The sequence below is a fragment of the Phacochoerus africanus genome, chromosome 8 (genome assembly GCF_016906955.1).
Source record: "Phacochoerus africanus isolate WHEZ1 chromosome 8, ROS_Pafr_v1, whole genome shotgun sequence".
Classification (NCBI taxonomy): domain Eukaryota; kingdom Metazoa; phylum Chordata; class Mammalia; order Artiodactyla; family Suidae; genus Phacochoerus; species Phacochoerus africanus.
This window is the reverse complement of record NC_062551.1, coordinates 131,370,354-131,396,372: the sequence shown is the minus strand read 5'-3', so window position 1 is coordinate 131,396,372 and position 26,019 is coordinate 131,370,354. Positions and strand designations below refer to the sequence as shown.

The following is a 26,019-nucleotide window of genomic DNA, read 5'->3' as shown; positions in this document are numbered from 1 at the left end:
CTCAATTTAATTACTTCTTGGTACCTTAGGTTTGGTGGCCCGTTTTCATCACCTTCTTGATTGCAGTTGTGTTTTTTTTGTCTTTTTTTGCTATTTCTTGGGCTGCTCCCACGGCATATGGAGGTTCCCAGGCTAGGGGTCGAATCGGAGCTGTAGCCACCGGCCTATGCCAGAGCCACAGCAACACAGGATCCGAGCCACGTCTGCAACCTACACCACAGCTCATGGCAACGCCGGATCCTTAACCCACTGAGCAAGGGCAGAGACCGAACCCGCAACCTCATGGTTCCCAGTCGGATTCGTTAACCACTGCGCCACGACGGGAACTCCAGATTGCAGTTGGTTTTGATGAGCTGGTCACTGTTATGCCAGAAAGGGTTTCTACTTCCTGGGGCTTTTTTCTTCATATATATATTCTTTTGTGTAATTATCTGGGAACATACTCTCAAATCACTAAGTTACTTATCAAAGTGTTATTTATAATATTTATTACTTGTTATTTATAATATTATTATTTATAATATTTTTTATTAGGACTCTGTCATTCTATTTTATCAGTGTGCTTTTCAGCCATTTTACTATTTTGATTCTTGAGGTTGTCTCAGACTTTTCATTATTATGAGTATCTTTTTATCCAAGTCAAATGTTGGATTCTTTTCAGGGCATATTTTTACAAATGAATTTTGGTAAGATTTCAGAAAGATTATTTCAATTTGTAGTCTCAGAAATGTATGATATTTTGTGTTTTCCAATATTCAGATAATCTTTGGTAATTTGATAGGGGAAAAGTTCATCAAATTTTAATTTTTTTGCCTCCTTTTTTGTTCTTACCAATTAATTTGAGCATTATATGTGTGTATTTGCTACTCATGTTCATTTCATTTTCCTGTTTTTTTTTTTTCCCATGAAATTAATGCTCATGATTTGTAATCCCTTAAAGTATTTAACTGTAGTATTTGCTTACAGTTTATTTTGGGAGATGTAATTTTCTAAAACATGCTTGTTGTCATTATAAATCAGATTCACCTAAACTTTCATTTTCTGATAGGAAGTACTTGTTTTTGAGACTCTTATCAAGCCTTTCTCCCGTTTTGTTTTTGTTTTCTTTTTTAAATAGTAAGAAAGCAAGAGAGCTTTTTTTTTTTTTTTTTTTGGTCTTTTTAGGGCCACACCCACAGCATATGGAGGTTTACCAGGCTATGGGCCAAATCGGAACTACAGCTGCCAGCCTGCACCCCAGCTCACGGCAAACGCGGGATCCTTAACCTGCTGAGTAAGGCCAGGGGTTGAACTGCAGTCTCCATGGGTACTAATTGGGTTCGTAACCCAATGAGTCACAGTGGGAACTCCACGCGAGCTTTTTTATCCAGTAACATTCAGCTTCGTAAGGGTGTAATTTAAAGTATGTGATGTTGGAAAGGGAAATAAACATTTAAATTCCCAGGGAAGAGACCTCAGAGTAGCACACTGAGAGGCATGGCAACGCTGGCTCAAATAGGGTTCCAAAAGCTCCCCCCCCCCCCCCGCCATTCCTTATAATTCATTAGAATGGCTGAATCCGGAAGTTGGAAAGACTCTGTTGCCTCTGTGTTATTGGTACCTGTAGGGAGCAAGTATGAAAGATGACAGTGGGCACTCTATGTAGGGGCAGGGTCTATACAGTTGCATCTGCTACCAGTGCTGTTTCTTATTCCCTTGTTGTTCAACATGGCAGTTAAATACAAGAAAGGATGTAATTTTAACTCTGCAGAAAAATAATATTATTACTTTTTTAAGGCAACATTTTAACTGTACAATGTCAAATTAAATTTCTCCCTCCTACCCCTGCCTGCCTCCCTGAGTGCTCTGGTGACATAGATTTGAAGATAGTTTGAGTGTGTTCTTTAAAACCTCATCTTTTCATTAAAAACTGAAGAGACCTCAGTATCACAATGCAAAAATAATGACACCAAAACCACCCACGAAATCAAAGTCATTGTACTGTCATTTAAGGAATTATATAATAACCTTCATAAACCCTTTTGGGAAGTGGTTTTCTGTTTGCACTCAGGTTGTCACAGTTAGTAGAGTACTTCTGTAAGTCACCTCTTTGTCAGGGAGAATTTTTACCACTGAGTGGGCTTTCTGTAGTTTAAGTGGTGGAGTTGCCTCCAACTTTAGAATTGTTAGTTTTAGTTTCTTTCTCTCTGTCTCTCTCTCTCCCCCACTGTCCCACTGTTTCCTTCCTTCCTTCTTTCCTTCTTTCTTTTGATTATTGTTAATTCCTATGGCTTGTTTCAGAATAGCTTGGTGGAGGAATCCGAATGTGCTAAGGACGCAGATACAAGTGGATGGATGAATGAACAGTAAATACGTTTAGGTGGAGGTGCTAAGAGATAACTTTAGAAATGCTCTTTTCCATTTGGTGGTGGTTGTGATTATTTTGAGTTTGCATTTTGAGGTGAAATGTACAAAATGGACTTCCCACTGCTTTTGACTTCATTCATTTTGCAATTTTTGATTGATCCAGGAGCATTAAGAAAAATAACAGCACGAGAAGTACAGTGTTCCTGGAGTGATTTTTTTGTTGTTGCTGTTGTTCTGGTTTTATATTTCATACTACCTACTTGGTTAGTAGTTCCAATAGCTCTAAATATTTTTCAGAAATTTATCTTTACAACTGTTCATGAGATAAAAAATTGCCTTTATTTATAAAGAAAGAGTTATACGTCAGTAGCAACAGTCTAGATTAAGGGTTTACAATATTCCATGTATATGGCATAGTTTAGAATAAAATTTTAACCATTGTTTCATGGAAAAGGGAGGAAATTAAATAAATCAGCCTTGATCCCATGAGTTATTTTTCTGAGGTGGAAAAGTACCTTCAGTAAGAGTTTTTTTGTTTGTTTTTTTCCCCTCCCTAGAACCCTATTGGAAATACTTTCTCACCTCCAGCAGAAAAGCCTTTCTATCATTTTCAGTAGTATTAGTGTGTTCAGTTAAATAAATAATTTTTTAAAAAGCCCTAACTTCCTAAAGTCCTTTGAGGTTTTAGGGAAAGAGTACCTTTTATGGCATGTAGGGAGAAGGACATGCAGTTTCCCCTTGCTTCGTGGGAAGGAGGTTAAATGCCTGATACTTTTTAAATAACGTGTCTGTGTGGGTGACAGTTTGTGAAAAGATGAGAGTTGAGGCTGGTTTCAGGCTGTGTTAGTCTTTCCTCCCTGAACTGAGAAGTAAGTATTTCATAGGAATGTATGTGGAGATACAACGCCCTTCCCTTCCAGGACACTTTTTTGAGTCAGCAGTAGTTGAATGGGATTACCTTTGGATTCCTGTTTGAGGTTGAGAGAAACGAGTGGGTGGTTTCAGTGCAGTTTCGATGTAGTTAATAACTCAAATAAGTCTTAGAATTGGTATTAATTGGCCCCCCCCCCCCTTATAGATGGCTTTAATGAGGAAGCCAGTTGTTAAACTGGTAACTTCTTTACAACTTTAGAATTTATTGTTGCCAAATAAAAGTTAATGGACATGGAAGTCTTACATACATTGTTGTCCTTCTTGTGACTCAACTTAAAAGCTACCTTTTAAAACATGAAATTGTGGTTAATCTTTTTTGTGGGTTTGGGGATTGCTTTACATTTTTTTGTTGTCGGAGTCCCCGGCGTGGCTCAGTTACTAATGAACCTGACAAGTATTCATGAGGATGCAGATTTGACCCCTGGTCTCACTTAGTGGGTTAAGGATCCGGCATTGCTGTCATCTGTGGGGTAGGTCTCAGACGTGGCTTGGATCCTGTATTGCTGTGGCTGGGTGTAGGCCAGCAGCTACAGCTCCAGTTCAGTTCCTAGCCTGGGAACCTCCATATGCCAAGGGTGCAGCCCTAAAAAAAAGACCAAAAAAAAAAATTGTTGTTCGTATTTATTTTTTTTTTATTTTATTTTATTTTTTGTCTTTTTGCCTTTTCTAGGGCCGCTCCCATGGCATATGGAAGTTCCCAGCCTAGGGGTCTAATCGGAGCTGTAGCCACTGGCCTGAGCCAGAGCCACAGCAACACGGGATCCGAGCCACGACTTTGACCTATACCACAGCTCACGGCAACGCCAGATCCTCAACCCACTGAACACGGCCAGGGATCGAACCTGCAACCTCATGGTTCCTAGTCTGGATCTGTCAACCACTGAGCCATGATGAGAACACTGAGAGCACTGTAAACTGACTTTTCATTAGGTTTGTCCTGTGATGGTGAACCAGGTAGATATGCTCCCTTTCCTCAAGGAGAACGAACTCCCCACGGAAGCTACCGAGACACAGGGATCAATGTCTTTTTTTTTTTTTTTTTAAAGCTGTTTATATCCCAAAGTGTCTGGAAGCATGCTAGGCACATGGTAGATGCTCATAAATATTTATTCGAAGACAGAAACCTGAGCTCAGATTCTTCTGTCCCCTTTCTTAGGGAAGCCTTGAACTGGATTTTGGAGAGTAATTGCTTCCTTAGAGAAAAATGAGTAGAACATCCTGTACAGAGGTCACAGTTTCAACGTAGCCATTGGATAGTAAGGAGGCTTACTACAGTAATATGGAGGCTTAGTATAGAATTCGCAATATTTTTAAAAGTAGATCAGAATGAAAGTGTTTTTGTGAACTTTAAAGAAGTTAATAGCTATATGCCGAGACTATTAAAAGCATCTCTCTGTAGTATATATTATTTTTAATAGACATGCTTATCAGGACTTTTTCTTTTAAGTTACTAATATTTTATAACTTTTAAATTGCTATATTTTAATGGCACTTGTGAATTATTAATCATCGGTGGATAATTTACAAGTTTTTAAGTGGGAGAGATCAATTTCTTTCTAATAAAGAATTTATTTAATCTCAGTGTTTTGAAGGACTTTTAATGTACACATTCTCCTTAAAATATTGAGAGCCTTTTCAGGAGTAGTAATATTTGGGCATAACAGCTGATGTCTTTCTAACAGTGTATTTTTACCTTTTGAGTATCCAAAGTGTCCAGAATGTTCTTACTTTTAGTCACTCACAAAGATAAAGTCTTTTTCTCTTGTTTGTGTAATTGTATTTAATTATGTATTAGTTTTTATCATGTATTTATTTGTTAGGTATTTGTATGTATTCCAATATAAATATTAGTATTTTGTATATAAATTGATTTTCCTTGAAACTATAAACATTCTTTAAAAAGTTTTATTTGAGGGAGCTCCCGTCGTGGCGCAGTGGTTAACGAATCCGACTAGGAACCATGAGGTTGCGGGTTCGGTCCTTGCCCTTGCTCAGTGGGTTAAGGATCTGGCGTTGCCATGAGCTGTGGTGTAGGTTGCAGACGCGACTCGGATTCTGTGTTGCTGTGGCTCTGGCGTAGGCCGGCAGCTACAGCTCCGATTCGACCCCTAGCCTGGGAGCGGCCCAAAGAAATAGCAAAAAAAGACAAAAAAAAAGTTTTATTTGAGGAGTTCCCGTTGTGGCACAGCAGAAACGAATCCAACTAGGAACCATGAGGTTGTGGGTTCCATCCCTGGCCTCGCTCAGGGGGTTAAGGATCTGGCGTTGCAATGAGCTGTGGTGAAGGTCACAGATGAGGCTTGGATCTGGCGTTGCTGTGGCTGTGGTCTAGGCCTGCAGCTGTAGCTCCAATTCAATCCCTAGCCTGGGAACCTCCATATGCCATGTGGGTGTGGCCCTAAAAAGCAAAAAAAAAAAAAAAAAAAAAGTTTTGTTTGAAATGCTTCATAATTTAAAATAAATCCAAAATAAAAAATAATTTGCAAGCCAAAATGACACAAGGAGTTCAGGCATAACATTCATGTATGGTGAGTTGATTATTTTGTAGTTAAATTATTTGAACACTTTCTTGAACTTTATATTTGTGTAAGGATTTGATTTGTGTTTCATGCTAACCAGGTTTACTTGCAAATTGCTACATTTTCTAGGCCAGTTGCTAATGCTGGGAAATGACATTGCATTCCTTTACTTTCTTTATTCTTGGCATAGAAACAAGTTCAAAGGTGAAAGTAGTTTTTTTTATTCTCCACATGTCATAGCTTAGGCTCCTCACATAATATTGACAGGTTAAAGAATTATATGTTAATGAACACAAAAAATTAGATATTTTCGGGTTTGATTGATAAAGTTATTTCGTAAATGGCCTAATAGAGTAGCTAAAGCAATAGTGTGACATTCTGAAAGCTTACATTGGTTTTTAACATACTGCCTATTAGTATACAAAGGAAAGTTTTATAATCCTGGATTTTTAACATTTCTTTTAATAATCTCATGAACATGCAGAGTTAAGTGAAGCAGTTGAAGTAGTAGTGAAATCATCGATCTCTTAGGTTTACTTTCAATATTCTCTTTTCGCCTAAGTTAAAATGAAATAGAAATAAGTTTTCTGAAAGCTTCTAGAGTTCAGCCTGGTTGAAACCATGCCCATTCTCTTCATTAAGTATTTTTCTCATTTCCATTTTGGGAAGACATCTCATTAACATACATAAACAGGAATAAATCAGGGATTTCATATTCTAGCACTGATAGTAGACTGTGGCCTGAGTTAATGTCTCCATAGAGCTTGAAGTCACAGCCTCAGTCCCATTGAGGTCCCTTGTAATCAGAAGGCAGGGTGCTCCCTGGGACCCTGGCTGGTATGAGCAGGAGCATCCATGACAGGGTTTAGTTCTAAGTAATTAGGGAAAACCATACCAGAAAAGTTGAAGTTTTTATATTACAGCTTAGTAAGAAGTCTTTTGTAAGACTGTATGATTTTGCAGAAATGTCTAAAGAGCAGAATACATGGAGACAATGTTAGAAAAGCAAAATGTTTCTAATCAAGAGCTTGAAGGCTCCCATAGCATAAGCTTATAGCTGTGTCCTATTTATTACCAGAGTAGCATATTTTCTTGCAAAAATGCTCATAAATGATGCAAAATCCAATGATAGGATTCCAATTCTGGTCTTACAAATTCCCATTTCATAGCAGTACATCTGTTTATTAGGAGTTACCCCCTGAATATGAATGATTTCAGTCCTAAGTCACTGCACCTGTTGCCAGAAGGTATTTATTCCAGTCACTAGCCTAAAGCACAGAGAGTTATTACTTGACATTTTATAGCTTGGGGGGAAAAAACTGTCTTTTCAAAATCATTTGTTCAGAGTGGAGAAAATGGAGCAAAACAGTTCATTTTACTCTAAGCACCACTATTTGGCAGTGTTCACATTTGCACAGCATAAACCTGCAGTATTGATTTTTTTTTGCTCACAGGGCCTCCCATAAGTTAAGAAAAAACTTATTGTCAGAGTTGCAAGATGGATTGGATTACACTTTGCTTCTTGGGATACTTAACTTTTTTTTTCTTTGTAGAAATAGAACTAGATTGAAAATATAGCTTAGAATAAATGTCATATAATAGTATGATTAAAGGGCTTTAATTGGAGCATTTCTTTATGTTGGCTATGTTTGCTGAGTAATTTCATTGACTACTTGACCATCAGACAATTATTTCCTTTCTTGCCCTTCTTCTTCTCAGACTCTACTACACCCTAATCTATGTACCCCTAGTGCACCCTATGTCCTCTACAGCAGGGATCCCCAGACCTGCTGCTAATTGTCACTATCATTTGGAGAGGTTTTAAAGTGACATTTAAGAACATGAACTTGGAAGCTGAATTACTGGATTTCAAACCTTGATTTCATTCTTTTTTTTTTTTATTTTTTTATTATAGTTGACTTATAATGCTCTGTCAATTTCTGCTGTATAGCACAGTGACCCAGTTATGCATATATATATACATTCTTTTTAATCACATTATTCTCCATCATGTTCCGTCACAAGTTCCCGTGCTATACAGCAGGGTCTCAGTGCTTATCCACTTCAATACAATAGTTTACTTCTACTAACCCCTAACTCCAGTCCCTCCCACTCCCTCTAGCTCCCCCTCGGCAACCACAAGTCTGTTCTCCATGTTCGTGAGTTTGTTTCTTTTCTGTAAACAGGTTCATTTGTGCCATTTATTTCATTCTTACTGGATTTATGATTGTGGAAAACATCACTCCCCCCCCCCCCAGTTTTCCCTGATGTAAAATGGTGGTGATAATAATAGGAATCTCATAGGGTTGTTTTGGGGATTTGCAGTCAGTACATATTTGTAAAGTCCTCAGAGGGACTGGGGTGAAGAGGGTGGCAGATCTTCTCCCCTGCCCCCAACAAGTAGAAAACTGAACAGAATTGTTAACAGCCACCACTTTGGGGCTCTGGAAATTTACCAAATAAGAAATTGGGAAGCATTTCCCTGTGAAAAGCTGAAGGAACGTCTGGTACACACAGTTGAAGAATAAAACCTTCTAGCCAGAGGCTGCTTCTACTCCCTCCCTCCCTTCCTGGCTCTGTCATTGTGCTCAGTTTCACTGGAGCTAGACTGGCCTTGAAAATTTGTGACTGAGCTCCCTGGGAGAGTTAGCTTAACTTAGAGTAGAGGGTGGAAACCCATGCCCAGCAGTGTTGTCAGTAAAAGTAGTAGACTCTACTTTCCTGAGGTTGTGGAAACCTAACCAGGAAACCTTGGAAATGAAAGAGCCAGAAGTTCTCTAGGCATTCTTTTCTGACTGGAAAGCTACACACAAAGAAGAGGAGATGCAAGGGGACTTATAACCCAAGGCTAAATATAACAGCCTGAACTTTGAACACTCTCCCTAATACATTTATCAATCAGCAGAGGGTGGAGACCTTATAATGAGTTCATGGTTTTATGCTATCTCTGCTCATCATTGGCTGATGGCTAAGTGATGCGGAGATAGGCCTGATCCCTAGGTAGTCAGGCTAGAAAAGAAAGGTAAGAATTAAAATAACGGCAGCAGGAACAGCAGTGAACACAGCAGCTGCAAACTATGGGAAAGATGGATTTTGCAGATTAAATTCCGTCAGGATGCTAAAAAGAAAATATCACAACAGCAGTTCTCAGGGAAAAGGAATCTAGAGTTGCTAGGTGAATAATATTTAAAATGTCTAGGTTTCAATAGCAACACAAATTTTACAGGATAATGCAGAGAAACAGGGTTGTTGACCCTCATGCGGGAGAAAAAACATTTAATAGAAACTACCTCTGCTGTGGGCCCAGATATTAGATTTAACAGATAAACATTTCAGAGTGGCTGTTATGAATATGCTCAAAGATTAAAGTAAGACTGTATTAGAGAATTAAGAGGAAATATTAACAAATATGTAACCTCAGTAGAGAAAACCTTTTTCAAGGTCTTGGAGAAATTCTTGGCACATCTTAGTTATTGTATCAGTGTGTTGCAAACAAATAAGTTTTCTTTCCCAAATCCAGATAACTTCCCTTCAAAGGAACCCAGAGATTTTAATTCAGTAGGGCTGGATTATTAGGCTGGGATTGAAGAGCTTTTTTTTTTTTGGTCTTTTTAGAGCTGCATCCATGGTATATGGAGGTTCCTGGGGGTTGAAATCAGAGCTACAGCTACTGGCCTACACCATAGCCACAGCAACCTGGGATCCAAGACACGTCCGTGACCTACACCACAGCTCACAGCAATGCTGGATCCTAAACCCACTGAGCAAGGCTGGGGATCAAACCTGCATCCTCATGGATCCTAGTCAGATTCATTTCCACTGAGCCATGATGGGAACTCCCTGAAGACCTTTCATATTTGGGAATCAGTCATATATTGTTGGCAAATGATTGAGGAAAAACTCTTGAAAAATTCCCAGATTATTAAGAATGAATTCATATGTAAAGGAAGAGAGTGCATTTCAGAGATAGCAGTAATACCTATGATGATTTCTTCCTGTGACTGTGTAGTTATTAAAATCATTCACAAAGGTAAAATGAATGTTTTTAGGAATAAGTTTTGTTCTGTCTTTTCATGTTTTATACTTAGTGAAGATACTGAATTTTAAAAATGGGAGTTCCCATTGTGGCTCAGTGGTTAATGAACCCAGCTAGTATCCATGAGGATACGTGGGTTAAGAATCTGGCATTGCTGTGAGCTGTGGTGCAGGTCCCACAGATGCAGCAGGGATCATGCATTGCTGTGGCTGTGGTGTAGGCTGGCAGCTGTAGCTCCTATTCGACCCTTAACCTGGGAACCTCCATATGTTGCGGGTTCGGTCCTTAAAAAAAAAAAAACGAAAGACTAAATAAATAAATAAATAAATAAATATGAACATTGATTGCAACGGTTTTATTTGACTTTCCAGACTTCTTTGAAGTACCATTGTTGGTAGAAATGTTTGAAGCTATAGCCCTTGAAATTTTCAGGGTAATAGGGAGGAGTGGCCAAAGAAAGTGTAACTTTAAATTTTTCTTAGAATGTGATGTAAGTTTTTTCTTTTGATTTCATAATTAATCCATGTTTATTTTCTCCTTTCCATGAAGTCCTTTATTAAAATAGTTAACCTAGGAAGATCTGCTTTCGATTTGTATGAACCCTGGCTAATTTGTTTCCTGCTCTTTTGAGAATTTTCTCAGCAGCACCATACAACCTACTTTGTTGGGCCATAGAACACCACCGCTGACATTCTCATGTATGTTTATATTTCAAAGAATGAGAGTGCAGGTACATTAATTATCAATCACTTGAAAGTGTTTGTAGCATGTGTACCTGATTAAAAAGAGTTTGCCTGTTTAGAATTATAGATTGGTGAGACTTGATAGGACTTAATTATTCTAAATCTTTAGAAAAAGAAATTAAAACCCAGAAAAATAAAATGACTTAGCCAAGTTCACAAGGCTGACCTAGACCCTACTTTAGTGTTAAATAATCTTTCCATTTGCCCATACTTGAACAATGTAGATTTGCTTTCTTGATACATTTATGGTACATTTCCACAAATGCGAAGTTTTCATTATTGTCGGTATGTTGTGTGACCCTTTAAATAATTGTTTCCTCACAAATTCATTGACATTTTTTGGGGTACATTTCAGATTTTATGAAAAAATTATAAAACAAATCTTGTTTTGTATCATCAAGATGGTGATTTGAGAAGTCACAGAGTCCCTTTTTGTTCATGGCTGTTAATAAGAGCATGGGCTCTGAAATCTGAGAACCTGCGTACATTAGAATTTAACTCATAGTAATCCCTGAAACCCCAGATTACCTACCATTTGGTGTCTTAGTTTTATACTCTTATAAATTGGTGTTATTACAGAAACCACTTCATTGGTTTTTGTTGTAGTTGTTGATATTGGTGAGAATAAAAAGGTGATCCATGAAAAGCATTTAGAACAGTATCCAAACATAGTAATTGCTGTGCAAATGTTAGCTACTATAATTTTACTTTTATTTCTCTCTTCATATTTTTTTATGGATATATATGCGTGTGTGTGTGTGTGTGTGTGTGTGTGTATTTGAAAACATGGGGTTTAAATAAAGGAAAGCTTATAAACATGTAACTCATCTGTCTTTGTGACAACCTCATTAGTACCTAGAAAATAATAAATTGACAATTTAAGTGTTTTTTTTCTTTTGTGAAGATGTAGTAACTTTTGTTAATTATAAGTCGTTTATTGTTTTTTTTTTTTTTTTCTTTTTTGACTTCTTTAGGGCTGCACTCCTGGCATATGGAAGTTCTCAGACTAAGTGTGGAATCGGAGCTTCAGCTGCCAGCCTACACCACAGCCACAGCAACTTGGGATCCAAGCCGAGTCTGTGACCTACATGATAGCTCACCGGATCTTTAACCCACTGATTGAGGAAAGGGATCAAACCCAAGTCCTCATGGATCCTGATAGGGTTCATTACTGCTGAGCCGTGATGGGAAGTCCAATACATTTAAAAAAAAATTCCTTTTTCTTAAAAAAAAAAAAACCCTCCTTTTGCTGAAAAACTCCTTTTTGTTTCCAAAAAACTCCTTTTTCTGAAAAAACAAAAAAACTTCCTTTTTCTGAAACAGTAAAACTCTGAACTAGGCAACTTCTCAAACATCTTTCAAAAGCAGAGGAAAATTCACTTAGAATTATACCTATAATCTGGCAAACTATTAACAAAAATTAAAGAGCTCTAGTTAAAACCACGGTGCTGGAATTCCCATTTTGGCTCAGCGAGTTAAGGACCCAGTGTTGTCACTGCAACAATGATGGTTCTATCCCTGTCCTCGCTCAGTGAGTTAAGGATCCCCTGTTGCCCAAGATGCTGGCGTAGGTTTTGCTGTAGCTGTGGTGTAGGTCCCAACTGCAACTCTGAGTCGACCCCTGGCAGGTGCAGCTGTTAAAAACAAACAACAACAACAACAAAAACACCATAGTGCTCCAGAATCAACTCTCTGTTGATTGATTATAGTATTTGACAAATACTATAAGTTGTGGATTTTGGCTTCAAGGCAGTCTATGGAAATATTTGGATATCCATAGTACTATGCAATAACACAATTTATAAGGAATTATAATTTCAAATAATCTGTCTTTAAAATATACTATGCTGCAGAATTGTATATGATGTCACTTGTTTAAATTTTCACATAGCAGCATACGTAGCCTTTTGCCATAGAAATCAGTATCAGCTTCTGAAACTCCCCAAAATATTTTTAATTAAAACAAAATATAATGCTAGTTTGAGCTGAATTATTTGTAAAAGCAGTAGAGTATCAGGGAAGAAAGCAATAACATATGTAAAAGGAAGAGGGTGAAAAGTTGGCCCTTTTACTGTTTGTCTTGATACTGCCTAGCTCCATTTCCGTGTTCCTTTTTCATTGCAAGTGTACCTTTTCCGTACTTTCGGTACTCTCGAAAGACCATAAATCTTCTTCATGAAAACCTACAAAGGTTGACATTCGCCTCAGTCCCCTGAAGATTTGTGCTCTAAATGTGTCCTTTTCTTCTCTTTCTATCCCAATTACATTATTAGTTTTCTCCATAGAACTGAGAGTTCAGCCAAGTTTGAGAATTACTGATTTTCTAAATCGTACCAAGGTGTAACCCACTAATCCTTTAAATAATCCTTTAAGATGCAGGATTATTTGCATCTTAGAAGAGGATGCATGTTTATCCAGGAGACTTTTTATTTTATTAAATCAGTGAGAGGCATTGTGAAGCAGTTAAAGAGAACAGGTTTTGGCAGTGGATTGACCTGGACACAACCCAGCTCTTCAAGTTTTTGTCTTGGAACAGTTCTGAGTGTCATTTTATTTTTCCTGCAAAAGGGATATAAAGGATGGCTCATGTGATGCAAGGTAATTCAAAGGATAGAGATAAAAAAAATTAATGCTAGTCCTTTATCAAAGGGATGCTGCAGATGGCAACAAGTTACAAAACTGAAATTAAAAAAGAAGTCTGTAGAAGTTTTTCATGTGGTTGGTAACGGAGCACACCAGCTCATAAAGAGGTGCTTCTCCCACACAGTCCTTCTTGGCTGCCCTTGGCTTTTTCTACTTTTACCTTTGTTCTATGCTATTTCTATGTTATGGGACCCCTGGTTGAAAAATGTGTTAAAAACTTAAAATTCCAATCTTTTATTCCATTTGGAATCCTTTTTTTACAGCATGAATGAAGAGTGGTTCTCTCTACCCTGCCTAATACACCATATGTAAATTTATATAGCACTTTTAATTAAGCACTTTTCTATATATTATCTCATTTTAGAGTTTCAGAGCTAGGAAAAGCAATATCACAGATGTTTCATCTCCATTTAGTTGATGACAAAACTGAATCTTATGAGAAGTTTTGCCCTTTTTGGGTGTTTCAGCTTGATGTACTGGGTTGGAGCAGTGTTGGCTCCTCTGATGCCCATCTGCTGAATCCTCACATTTATGTCAATTTTCCATAAAGAGACTACAAATAGAAATAAGTTATTGTGCCATAAATATGATACTGTCAGAACATTTTAGTTATTTTGGGGGAGAAATCCTAAGACAAAAGTATTTTAAGATAATGCTACTAACAGTAATTGATTTGTCTACATTAAATGAGTAAGGCCAGTGTCCTGTAGAGCAGATCTTTGATTTCATTCCAGAAATGTAAACTGTTCCTTTATTAGTTGTTATATTCTGTATTTGTAAAACCTGTCATTGTTTATAAATCCATTGATCAGATGTGTCATTTTTCTTTGGATTTATTCAAAAAGAGCCACTTAGTTTCTGATTATGGCTAGATTATACAGACATTTTATTTTATTTATTTTTTTAATGTTTTTGGCTTTTTGGCTTTTTAGGGCCGCACCTTCATCACATGGAGGTTCCCAGGCTAGGGGTTGAATCGGAGCCGTAGCTGCTGGCCTGCGCCACAGCCGCAGCAACTCGGGATCTGAGCCACGTCTGCAACCTAAACCACACTGAGCGAGACCAGGGATCGAACCTGCATCCTCATGGATACTGGTCTGGTTCGTTAACCACTGATCCATGACGGGAACTCCAAGACATGTTTTATTAAAGTAATTTAAAATTGTCTTATAAAGGTGACTAACCCAGCTAAAGATAAATATTAAAAATCTAATAATAAATTATTGATTCATAATAAAGATCTAGAGAATTATTTAATAAATGTATGAATGGATGGTTTGAAAAACATACGTTGTGTGCCATCTCTTGCATATAGGCATGAATCATATTACTTAAAAATACCTTATTAAAATAATGTACTTCATACGTGAGTTAATTTTACTTTTCTTTTCTTTTTAAAGGTTTCAGCAGAGCAGCTTTACCATTTGGGTTAGTTAGGCGAGAATTATCCTGCGAAGGTTATTCTATAGATCTCCGATGTCCAGGCAGTGATGTCATCATGATTGAGAGCGCTAACTATGGTCGAACAGATGACAAGATTTGTGATGCTGATCCGTTTCAGATGGAGAATACAGACTGCTACCTCCCAGATGCCTTCAAAATTATGACTCAAAGGTAAATGTTCATGTGTTAATATCCCATTTTAGTTACTGCATCCAAATTAGTAAAACTATTATAATAATTCCAGATTGGATAGATACAGTCCATATCAACCTCTTTATTAAACTGAGTTAAGGTTTTGCCTACTGATGTTGATTTCTGTATTATAAATTTTCAACATTTAAATCACTATATCATTGTATATAGATTGACATTTCAGAAGCCATATATAATACACATTTCTAATATATTATCAAAGAAAAAGTATTTGAAATGTAATCTGTTTTTAGGGCTTCACAATTTTGAAATATTTTATAGTATCGAAACTGTTTAGGTATCTGGGTCTTTTGCAGTGATTGCCCCTTAATTTTTTTCGGTAATAAACTTTATTTTTTTGCTGCAAAAAAAGAGCAGAATGTACAGAGTCATCACATCCCTTTCCCCTCACATGTACAACCTCCCCAACCACTGACATCCTGACATCCTTCATCACAGTGGAACATTTGTTACGATAGATGAACTCACATTGACACATCATCACCCTAAGTCTTTAGTTTAATCTTGGAGTTTCACATTCTGTGCATTTTGACAAATTTATAGTGGCACATATCCACCATTGTAATATACAGAACAGGTTCACTGACCTAAAACTCCTCCGTCCTCCACTTACTCATTTCTCCTTCCATCAAACCCCTGACAAGCACTGATGTTTTTATTGCCTTATCATTTTGCCTCTTCTAGAATGTCTTGCAGTTGTTGTCATACAGTAAGTAACCTTTTCACATTGGTTTCTTTCACTTAGTAATACACACTTAAGTTTCCTCCATGTCTTTTCATGACTTAGTAGCTCATTTCCATTTAGTGTTAAATAATATTCCATACTCTGTATGTGGCACAGTTTATCCATTCACCTATTACAGGACTTCTTGATTGCTTCCCAGTTTTGGCAATCATATATAAAGCTGCCATGAACATCTGTTCAAGTTTTTGTGTGGATGTAAGTTTTCAGTTTGGGTAAATACCAAGAAACATGATTTACTGGATCATAACAAACAGTAAGGGTGTGTTTTTATAAGAAACTGCCAAACTGTCTTCCAAACTGTACAGTTTTGCATTCTTACCCACAATGTGTGAGAGTTCCTGTTGCTTCACACCCTCAGCAGCATTTGGTGTTGATTTCAGATTTTGGCTGTTCTAATAGATGTGTAGTGATATCTCGTTGTTGTAACTTTCCATTCTCCAATGACATGTTGTGTTGAACGTCTCAATATGTTTCTTGCCATTTGTATATCTTTATTGGTGAGGTGTTTGTTCTGGTCTTGTGCCATCTTTTTTTTTTTTTTTTAAATAATTTTTTTATTTTCCCACTGTACAGCAAGGGGGTCAGGTTATCCTTACATGTATACATTACAATTACATTTTTTCCCCCACCCTTTCTTCTGTTGCAACATGAGTATCTAGACAAAGTTCTCAATGCTATTCAGCAGGATCTCCTTGTAAATCTAGTCTAAGTTGTGTCTGATAAGCCCAAGCTCCCGATCCCTCCCACTCCCTCCCCCTCCCATCAGGCAGCCACAAGTCTCTTCTCCAAGTCCATGATTTTCTTTTCTGAGGAGATGTTCATTTGTGCTGGATATTAGATTCCAGTTATAAGTGATATCATATGGTATTTGTCTTTTTAATTGAGTTGTTTTCTTATTGTTGAGTTTTAAGAGATTTTAAAAATATATTTTGGATAACAACTCTGTATCAGATACGTTTTTTGCAAATATCTCCTCCCAATTTGTGGCTTTTCTTCTCCTGATTCTTAATTTCAAAAAAAAAAATTAAAAAAATAAAAACAACAAATTTAAGTTAAGAAAACATATAATGGTCATTCTCTCCCTCTCTCTTTCTCTTTCCAGATAGATATATAGGAGTTCTCGTTGTGGCGCAGTGGTTAATGAATCCGACTAGGAACCATGAGGTTGCGGGTTCGGTCCCTGCCCTTGCTCAGTGGGTTAACGATCCGGCGTTGCCGTGAGCTGTGGTGTAGGTTGCAGATGAGGCTCGGATCCCGCGTTGCTGTGGCTCTGGTGTAGGCCGGCAGCTACAGCTCCAATTCAACCCCTAGCCTGGGAACCTCCATATGCCGTGGGAGCAGCCCAAGAAATAGCAAAAAAAAAAAAAGACAGATAGATATATAGAAAGATATTTGAGTAATATAACATTGGTTAATTTTGTTTTTTAAAAATGAAGTGTTGGAAAGTGTGTAATAAACTATAAAATATATGAATCCATTTATCTCTTAACTGGACAATTGCTTCCTACATATAAGTAGGAAAACAAAATTGCTGACAAGGAATATGAACTTTCCTCTGCCTTAACATAGAGCATCTAATTCTTGGCACCTCCCCCCCAACTAACTTTTGATACTTTTGGCATCTTAATTAGAATTTTCTTACATGTAAGATATTAAAATTATAGGTGGTTATTACTGAATCACTACAGAAATATCCAGCAATCCTAGGCTAGGTATTTGGAATAAAGAGACTCTCAGAAGGAACACTTAAATTTCACAGAGTTTATTATACATTATTACTTTTGTATTTTGCTCATTAGGAAAACCCTCTATCTTTCTGTTCAAAGCCTTCAACCTCTCCTCCTACCTCTTTCCTTCCACTGAAAACAATATTCTGTCAAGCTTTGTAGCTTATATGCTAGTCTACCTGAAAGTAGAATAGTGAATTTTCTAGACTGGAGTCTGATCAGTGTAGGCACAATGAAAATATCCAAAGGGGTTAATGAACAAAAACATGAAAAAAAAATTTTTTTGGCTGAGCCTGTGGCATGTAGAAAGTTCCTAGCAGTGACATCACTGGATCCTTAACTGCTAGGCCACCAGGGAGCTGAAAAATTATTTTTAAAAAATCTACTCTATGAGAGTGTGGGTACAAATTGCTGTAAAAATCTCTAATTTCACAGATAATATATATTAGCATATTATTATTGGTAGCACGTTGTGGTAAGCGGTTGTTTTTTTTGTTTGTTTGTTTTGTTTTTGTTTTTTTTGGGTTAATGTTAATACCAATCAAGATATTTCTAAGGAACAAGAGAACATATATAATATGAAAGATTTTCACCAAATTTCTTTTTTTCCTTAGTTCTTAAAGGGTAGTTATTAAAAAATTAAAGCAAAATCTCATTTGTATAAATGGCAATTGATAAAGTTTTTTATTTAAAACAAAAATCCTTTATGGACTTTGTAGGATTTGAAATCTGGCTTGTGCAACAAACTACAAAACATAACATAGCTTCTTTGGAAGGATGGATTGTGTGCTCCAATAAAATTTTTCACATAGCATTTTTTAAATTTGAGAACTGCCTATACTAGGCAGATAGTAAAGGCAGCCCCTAATAACTGGCCATTTATTCATTCTTATATATTTTTTTGGGGGGGCGCATCATGGCATATGGATGTTCCCAGGCTAGGGGTCAAATCGGAGCTGTAGCTGCTGGCCTACACCACAGCCACAGCAATGCAGGATCCGAGCCACGTCTGTGACCTCCACTGCAGCTCACAGCATTGCCGTATCCTTAAACAAATGAGCAAGGCCAGGGATTGAACCTGCATCCTCATGGATGCTAGTCGGGTTCATTAACCACTGAGCGGTGATGGGAACTCCCATTCTTTTTATGTTGATCTGACTGTCCATTGGTAGTGATATGAGATGAGCATCTAGGAGTAGGCTAGAGAGAAGTAGGAAGTGGAGAATTATTATGTACAATCCCCTGTTTTTACTAGACCAGACAGGCGGAAAGCACTGGATGTTAGCACAAAGAATCTGAACGAGCTGACCCTGAGGAATGGTACTTTGTAGGGTAATTTGTCTTTGTGGAATTATACGTTTAAATACATGGTTGAGTATCTAGCACAATACATGTCTTATTGTACTTGTTAATATAAATGTAATTACATTTTATAGGAAATGTTCAAGATAAGAAAGCAACTTATTTTCATGGTTTCATTATGTTATAAAAGCAGAGCTGCATTTTTGATAATACATTTTAAAGGAGCTAGAGTTTGGGGAGTATTTAGATTCTGTGAAAGCTAACTCTTGTTTTCTTGTTATCAGAGTCTCCAAACAATTTACGGTGTGTTGGTGAAAATAAGGGGTTAGTTCCAAAATTGTCTAAAGCAACCCCATTCTTAAATTGCTGTATTATACTAATGACTTAATTATGTAGTCATACAGTGACAATTTAAACAGGAACATCTTATTGACAAGGAAGATAATGTTAAAATAACTTAAGTTTTATCATGGTAATTTATGAGTGTACCATTTTGTGTATGTCAGAATATAAACCTTAGAGGAAATCTGCCATGTTTGACTGTTAAGTAGTTTTAAATAGCTGTAAGAAAAATAGGTGGACAATATTTTTGCAGCTGAATTATTACAGAAAAATTTTGATGTGGGGAATAATTGTGCTTGTTTTTTTAAGTTAAAAACTTTCTTTCCGTATTTACAAATAAAGTAAGCGTTATTTTCACCACACTCCTAATAATTTGGCAATTTTTTCCATTTATAATAATCAAAAATGTGTTATTTAATAATGTAGAAGAGAAACACTTTTTTCCTTTAATGTAGGAGATTTCTCTTTTGAAAGATCAAATAAAAGCACTAGATTTTTTTCTGTGAAATTTGAAACTTCCACTTTTCTACACATAATACACATAATCTTAGCACAAAAATATCAATACCATTAAAATATGTTTATATTGTATTTCAAGGCTTTCTCACCCCCCTCCCTCACTGTCATCACTTCAGCAGCTGAGTCAAGTAAATAAATACACTTGTAGTTGACTATGCTATAGTAAAGGTATTAATAATTGTTATTCATTCTCCATTTTCTGTTTCTTGCTCAGTTTAAGTGTGAAACCAAGGCTCTATTAGTAACTGATTCTGCTTGTCTTTTAAGTACAAGTAGATGAGCCAAATGGCTCATCCTAAAAAGTGAGAAATGAAACTCTTTCCTAAAATGACATGTATTTTAATACTCTATAAAATAATCACCATTAGAGATAATTTTTTAGCACTCTTTGAAGTTAATTATAGCCAGATAAGTTAAATATGAAACAGTTTTAACACTTTGAATTCATTAAGGAAAAAAAAAAAGAAAGAAAACCTGTACTACTCCTCTGAAGTATTTGATGAGTGAGTAAATCAGAATTTTGCTAGCAATTCTGGTTCACTGGGTACAACTGCTGAGTTGTGTTGGAGATCCTCTTCTGGTATTGTTTATATCTGTCCCTTTGTTCGTTTCTTCACCCTGAGAAGTTGCCAGTTCGCATCAGGGTAGTTTGCTGCCTTGAATTATGCTGTATAATTGTTCTTTGGTCTGGTCTGGTCTGGTCTGGTCTGGTCTTGTCTGATCTTGTCTTGTCTTGTCTTTTCCTTCCTTCCTTCCTTCCTTCCTTCCTTCCTTCCTTCCTTCCTTCCTTCCTTCCTTCCTTCTTTCCTTCTTTCCTTCTTTCTCTTATTTTTTATTTTTTAAGTGCTCTGGCCAAGAGATTTGAAAGTAAGAAAGCATGGTACATTTTTACCACTTTTAAAAAATACTAAAGCTCACGGGCATAGGTAGGTCCAGTTTTCAGAGTCTTAACTCATTCTGTCAGATGTATAGCAGTGTACCTCAGTCAATGCAAAGAGGTTCTAAGAGTAATATGTGCTACTCTCAAGAAAACGGTAAGAAACATGCCTCAGTTTTTCCCTACAGTAGGAAAGGTGTATTTTGTGTAATTGATTCACAGATAGACCCCCCCCCCCTTTTTTTTGTATTGAAATTGCCCAAGGGAAGTAAGTTTAGTGCCCTAGACTTAGAGAACCAGCCTGATTCCTCTAAAGATTTTAGCCAAAAAAAAATTTTTTTTAGCCTACCAATTGGCTAGAATCTCAAAGCATGACTACAGTAGGTTTCTTATTAAATAAAATTTATTATATTTTTGGCTTTTAAACATCCAGTTTAAGCTCCTTTAAGTTTATTTGGGAAACAGGGTGGAATATAAATAAATAGTTCAGCAAGCAGTTGTTTGTACAGATCTGTCACTCACAGAAGTGGTGGAAAGAACATTTAGATAATGCAAACATAAACATAAAGTTGGTAATTGCAGGGAAATGAATAGATGATATTACCCACAGAGGTTATGCACTTTAAGCATGCAAAAGCTCTAGAGAACACCTGCATTCGAGGAGCAAGGATAAAGTTGCCATCGTGGAAACCAGAACAAGAATAGGAGGGTAATGTCTCATAAGCCAGCGGTAAAGTATAAAAGGAATTATTTTTTTTTCTCATTGGTGTTGAAGTTATGTATGTGCATTACTTTTTTCTGTTCCATGGTTCTTTACATTATAGTAGATGTAAGGAACATAGGGAGCCTTTATGGCAGGGGTAAACATAGCCATAACTCCTATTTTAAGAGAGTTATTGAATAACAGATTATTGGGGCTGCTGAGGACCTTGGGACTCATCATAGTTTGGCTCCCTTTCATTACACTCATGAAATCAACTGTCATTGCAGTCAGTACACTTTGTCCACTCTGCAGCATGTATATATTCTTAAATATTTTAAAAATACTATTGGGGAAGAGTGGCAACCTGATATCCCACTTTTTACTTTGGAATCTTTAAAAAGGTTGAATAATTTGCCACAGAGGCTGAAACCTCAAATCATCTATACCTGAATATTCATTAATTCATACCTTGGTTGAATGAAAATTGATTCTTAAATATTACTTAATAATTATTCTTAAATGCTGTTATCTAGAGTTTGTATATATATTCCTCTTATCTTCAGGTATACTAATAGATATTAAGTATGCATAAAGAAAAGAGATACTTAAATACATGCGCACATCCACACAAAACCTTCCTATGACGGAAGCTTCTCAGAATTTAACCAAGAAAATCCATTAAAATGCAGTCACAGTTCTGCCAGTGTTCTCTGGCAAACTTCATGATTATAGATTTCGGTGTGGATGTAACCTCCATGACATACAATCCTTTCAACTTTATATATTGATGATTCAGTCTTCATAAAGAAACTTTGTACCCACATCAAAGCTGTGTGACAGGTTTTTTATTGTTTGTTTTTTTGTTTTGTTTTGTTTTGTCTTCTGTCTTTTTAGGATGGCACCCGTGGCATTTGGAGGTTCCCAGGCTAGGGGTACAGTCAGATCTGTTGCTGTGACCTACACCACAGCTCACAGCAACACCAGATCCTTAACCCACTGAGCGAGGCCAGGGAGCATACCCGCAACCTCATGGTTCCTAGTCGAATTGGTTTCTACTGTGCCACAATGGGAACTCCTGTGTGAAAGTTTTTTACTTGGTAATTTTTGTTCCTTGATCTCTTCATAAGTAACAGTAAACTTAAAACCTGTCTTCCTAAGATAGTCACATCCATTCCTTATTAATGGCAGTTTTTATAGTGAAAAAATTAGCTAAATCTGCCTTCTCATGTAATTTGATGTTTTATTTTTTTAGGGTTAGTATTTTTAATTTTTAAATTATTATTAATACTTACCTAGTCAGGGGTATCTGCCTCTTGCTTAGAATATTTATCCATAGCACCTATTCAGTCTTACAGGATCTAAGCCTGCCATCACTAAGCAACTGCATTCCTACCTTTATCCTGTTTATCCAAAGTGCTTTTATCTATCTGTGGTGCCAGGTTTATCAACTATTTGTTTGTTAAGATAAAATGCATCTGGAGAAAAATAAATGACTCAAATACTACAACTCATCATCTCAGTGCCATGTACTTAGGTTATTTTCTATCGGGTGATAGATTTCCACTAATTCTTCCATTCTTGGCTGAGTTCTTTTAAGACAACTAACTGGAATTACAAGCACCTCTCTTTCACCAAGAATTGGAAGGTTACTAGTACAGACTCTTGAACCTTATTTAGTACAGTAATAAATAACCATTAAAGCTCTAATTGGTATATCTAATTGGACACATACTTTGCATGTCACTTCCTGGTGGGCATTTAAACCCAAGCACTCATTATAGGAAGGAAAGACTATTGGCAGTAATAAACATGAACCATATTAAACATTCACATTTAGTGTGCAAGAAAGACTAATAAATTATAAAATGGCTTAGAAGACAAATCATCTAAATATCCCTTATGACCCTGCTTATCAAATGTAGAAGAAAGAAACAATGTCACATCAAAGATTCTACCCTACAGGGTCCTCTGTTTCTCCATTTAAAATGAAAATTAGTAAAGTAATTCTGGTGGATAATGAAGACTGAGAGTACATGTGTGAATTGCCAGTTTTTGCTGGTACTTCCAGTTAATATGTGGGTTTTATCTTTTATGTTGCATTGGTCTTGGAAGCCAGAACCATTTTCCCTAAGTACACTACATTACTGATCTTTTAAAAGATTTATTCAGTGAAATTAAGAGCCTTAAATAACACCTTAAGAGTTTGAATTTGATTTTACTTTTGGAAGATATTGGTTAGATGAGAGATAGGGACATTGGTTTTCAAAAAATAAAGACATATTTCATTTCAGCTCTGTAACTTTGGAGTTTCTATTTTTACAAGTTGACTTTTATTTTTTAGAATTTGACTTTTATTTTAGAAACTAGAGTGGAAGGCGAATAAATGAAAGTGAATGTGAGTATTCATTTGTTATTTAGTTATTATTTTTTCCAGTTTTCTCATTTGAGAGATGAGTGTTATGGATGAGTCGACAGTGGGATTTCAATAGTACATATATTGTGGAGTTCCCATCGTGGTGCAGTGGTTAACCAATCCAAGAACCATGAGGTTGTGTGTTCAATCCCTGACCTTGCTCAGTGGGTTAAGGATCCAGCGTTGCCATGAGTTGTGGTATAGGTCGCAGACATGGTTCAGATCCCGCGTTGCTGTGGCTCTGGCGTAGGCCGGTGGCTACAGCTCCAATTAGACCCCTAGCCTGGGAACCTCCATATGCCACGGGAGCTGCTCAAGAAAAGGCAAAAAGACCAAAAAAAAAAAAAAAGTACATATATTTTTCTATATCTTGTAGATTTTACTCTCTTAGAATATTTTCTACTATGCACTAAAATGTTGGCTTTTATTTACATAATAAATTTAAGCAAATGAAATTTCTTTCTTTCCTTTTTTTTTTTTTTTTTTTTTAGTCTTTTTTCTTTTTAGAGCCACACCCGCGGCATGTGGAGGTTCCCAGGCTCAGGGTCTAATCAGAGCTGTAGCTGCTGGCCTAAGCCACAGCCACAGCAACGCCAGATCCCAGCCACATCTGCAACATATACCCACAGCTCATGGCAACGCCAGATCCTTAACCCACTGAGTGAGGCCAGTAGTCAAACCGGCAACCTCAAGGTCTCTAGTCAGATTCATTTCCACCACACCACGACAGGAACTCAAATTTCTAATTGACAGAAATCAAGTCCATTCAATGTTATATTACCAAAATGTAGTAGACAATCAGATGTACATGAAAGCACACCAAAAGCTGCATACTTAGGACTATTTTCAAATACCCATTTGAGTGCTTGCTTTGTACCTAACTGTGATTTCTTTTTAGTGTATATCTGCTTTTTGAATTCATACTACTAGTATCAATGTATAAATACGTTTACAAGCATCCTTTTGAAGAGTTATACTTTGAACAAATAAAAACAGATTTAATCACAGTTGTAGAGAAGAGAAATAAAATTTTATTTTAGAGTTTCAGATCAAGACATAGCCACTATTTTTACTTTGCAGATGGCTTTTTCCTCTGTTTCCCCTCCTATGAAGTACTCATAGATACTGCTGAAATGTAATATAATGCATATTTTTGACCAGTAAAAAAGATGAAAAGCAAATTATGAATTTTAAGTTCACTTAAGAATTTGGAATTATTTTTCTATTGCTGTGCAGCTTCTTATTGGCTTTTTTATTTCCAGAAAATAGATTATATATTCATTGAAGCTCTGGAATAATATCACTGTATGAAAATATGCTGCTTCATTTATCCATTTTATTATGTTATAAATAGTAACAAAATATAATTTAGAAGTTGAGAATTTTCCATTCTTATTATCCCTTCTATTTTAGTGAGATTTCTAATTAAGTTATAAAAAAGGTCTGTATATTATTTGGTAGAAGAAATATATTGAATCAATGGTTTACTCTAAATCTTTGTTTTATTTTCTTACTAGCAGTTTAGCAGCTTGACGTTGCCACGTCAAAAGCAGGATAGCTATTATGAGTCAGTGTCATCCATAATATACTCTATTGACTAACTTTATTAAATGAGGAGAGAAAAAATTTGGTATCGAATTATTTAAAAAGAGCTTAAAATGTCATTTATTATGGCCCTGTTAATTTTCCCATATATTATATAATGAGATTGCACACCTAGACTGTATTAACAGCAATAGCAATAACAACAGCAATAACAAAAACCTTCCAATACCATCTTCCACTTTGTATATTGCCTTGGGAAAATAATTGTGGATAACTAGATTTCCGATAGCATTTTACTAGTATTTATCTCTCTTACAGATTTTTAAGACTTACTCTTTTTACCTTGCTTAGTATTTTCTTTAAATATCTTAAGGGCAATTTAGTTACAGTTTCTAGTGTTTTTTGCTGTTCCACAATTAGGATTAGAGCTAATATCTCTCAGATGTTTTGAGGAAAAAAATCTAGTTTTGAAGAAATACAGAGAAGTTAGCAATTCTGTAATCTCAGTATTTGTTTCATATAAACCAAACAGGTGTATCTTGTAGCTAATACATGTTGCAGTTCTCCCAATATTTTTTCGTATATCATATGCAACCAATAAAGATGTGATTTTAAAACACTCCACAGCCTTGAAGAGAAGTTCTGAAATGAAAGTCACTCTGTATAAGTTGTCAGTCTCAAGATAACTTTGTTTTTTCAGACTGCAGATCTGTTAGTCTTAATGAATCCACCTGTAGTTTGTGAAAATAGTACTGTGTTTATGAAGGTGGATTTACCATGAAGCTAATGAATCTTAAATCTCTGAAGCCTTCACTTGCACAGACTTCTTCCAAGGCATTCTTTAGGGCCCCTAGCAACGTGCTCACTGGGTCATGTTTTTGTAAAAGTCGCTGAGGTATGATATTTCAACACAATCTTGTAAGGTTTTCATTGTATCCTCTTGGCTTCTTCTCTGTTGTGTTTCCCTCAT

General features: G+C 36.4%; 1 protein-coding gene across 17 annotated transcripts in view; it reads left to right on the top strand.

Moving 5' to 3' along the window:
- ADGRL2 (adhesion G protein-coupled receptor L2) overlaps positions 1-26,019 on the top strand; it is a 193,327-nt gene that overhangs the window by 94,478 nt on the left and 72,830 nt on the right. For all 17 annotated transcript variants that reach the window (XM_047794269.1, XM_047794252.1, XM_047794257.1 and 14 more), the window contains exon 3: positions 14,621-14,834. In XM_047794269.1, coding sequence (XP_047650225.1) covers positions 14,621-14,834 — 214 coding nt within the window. The remainder of the gene's footprint in view (positions 1-14,620; positions 14,835-26,019) is intronic.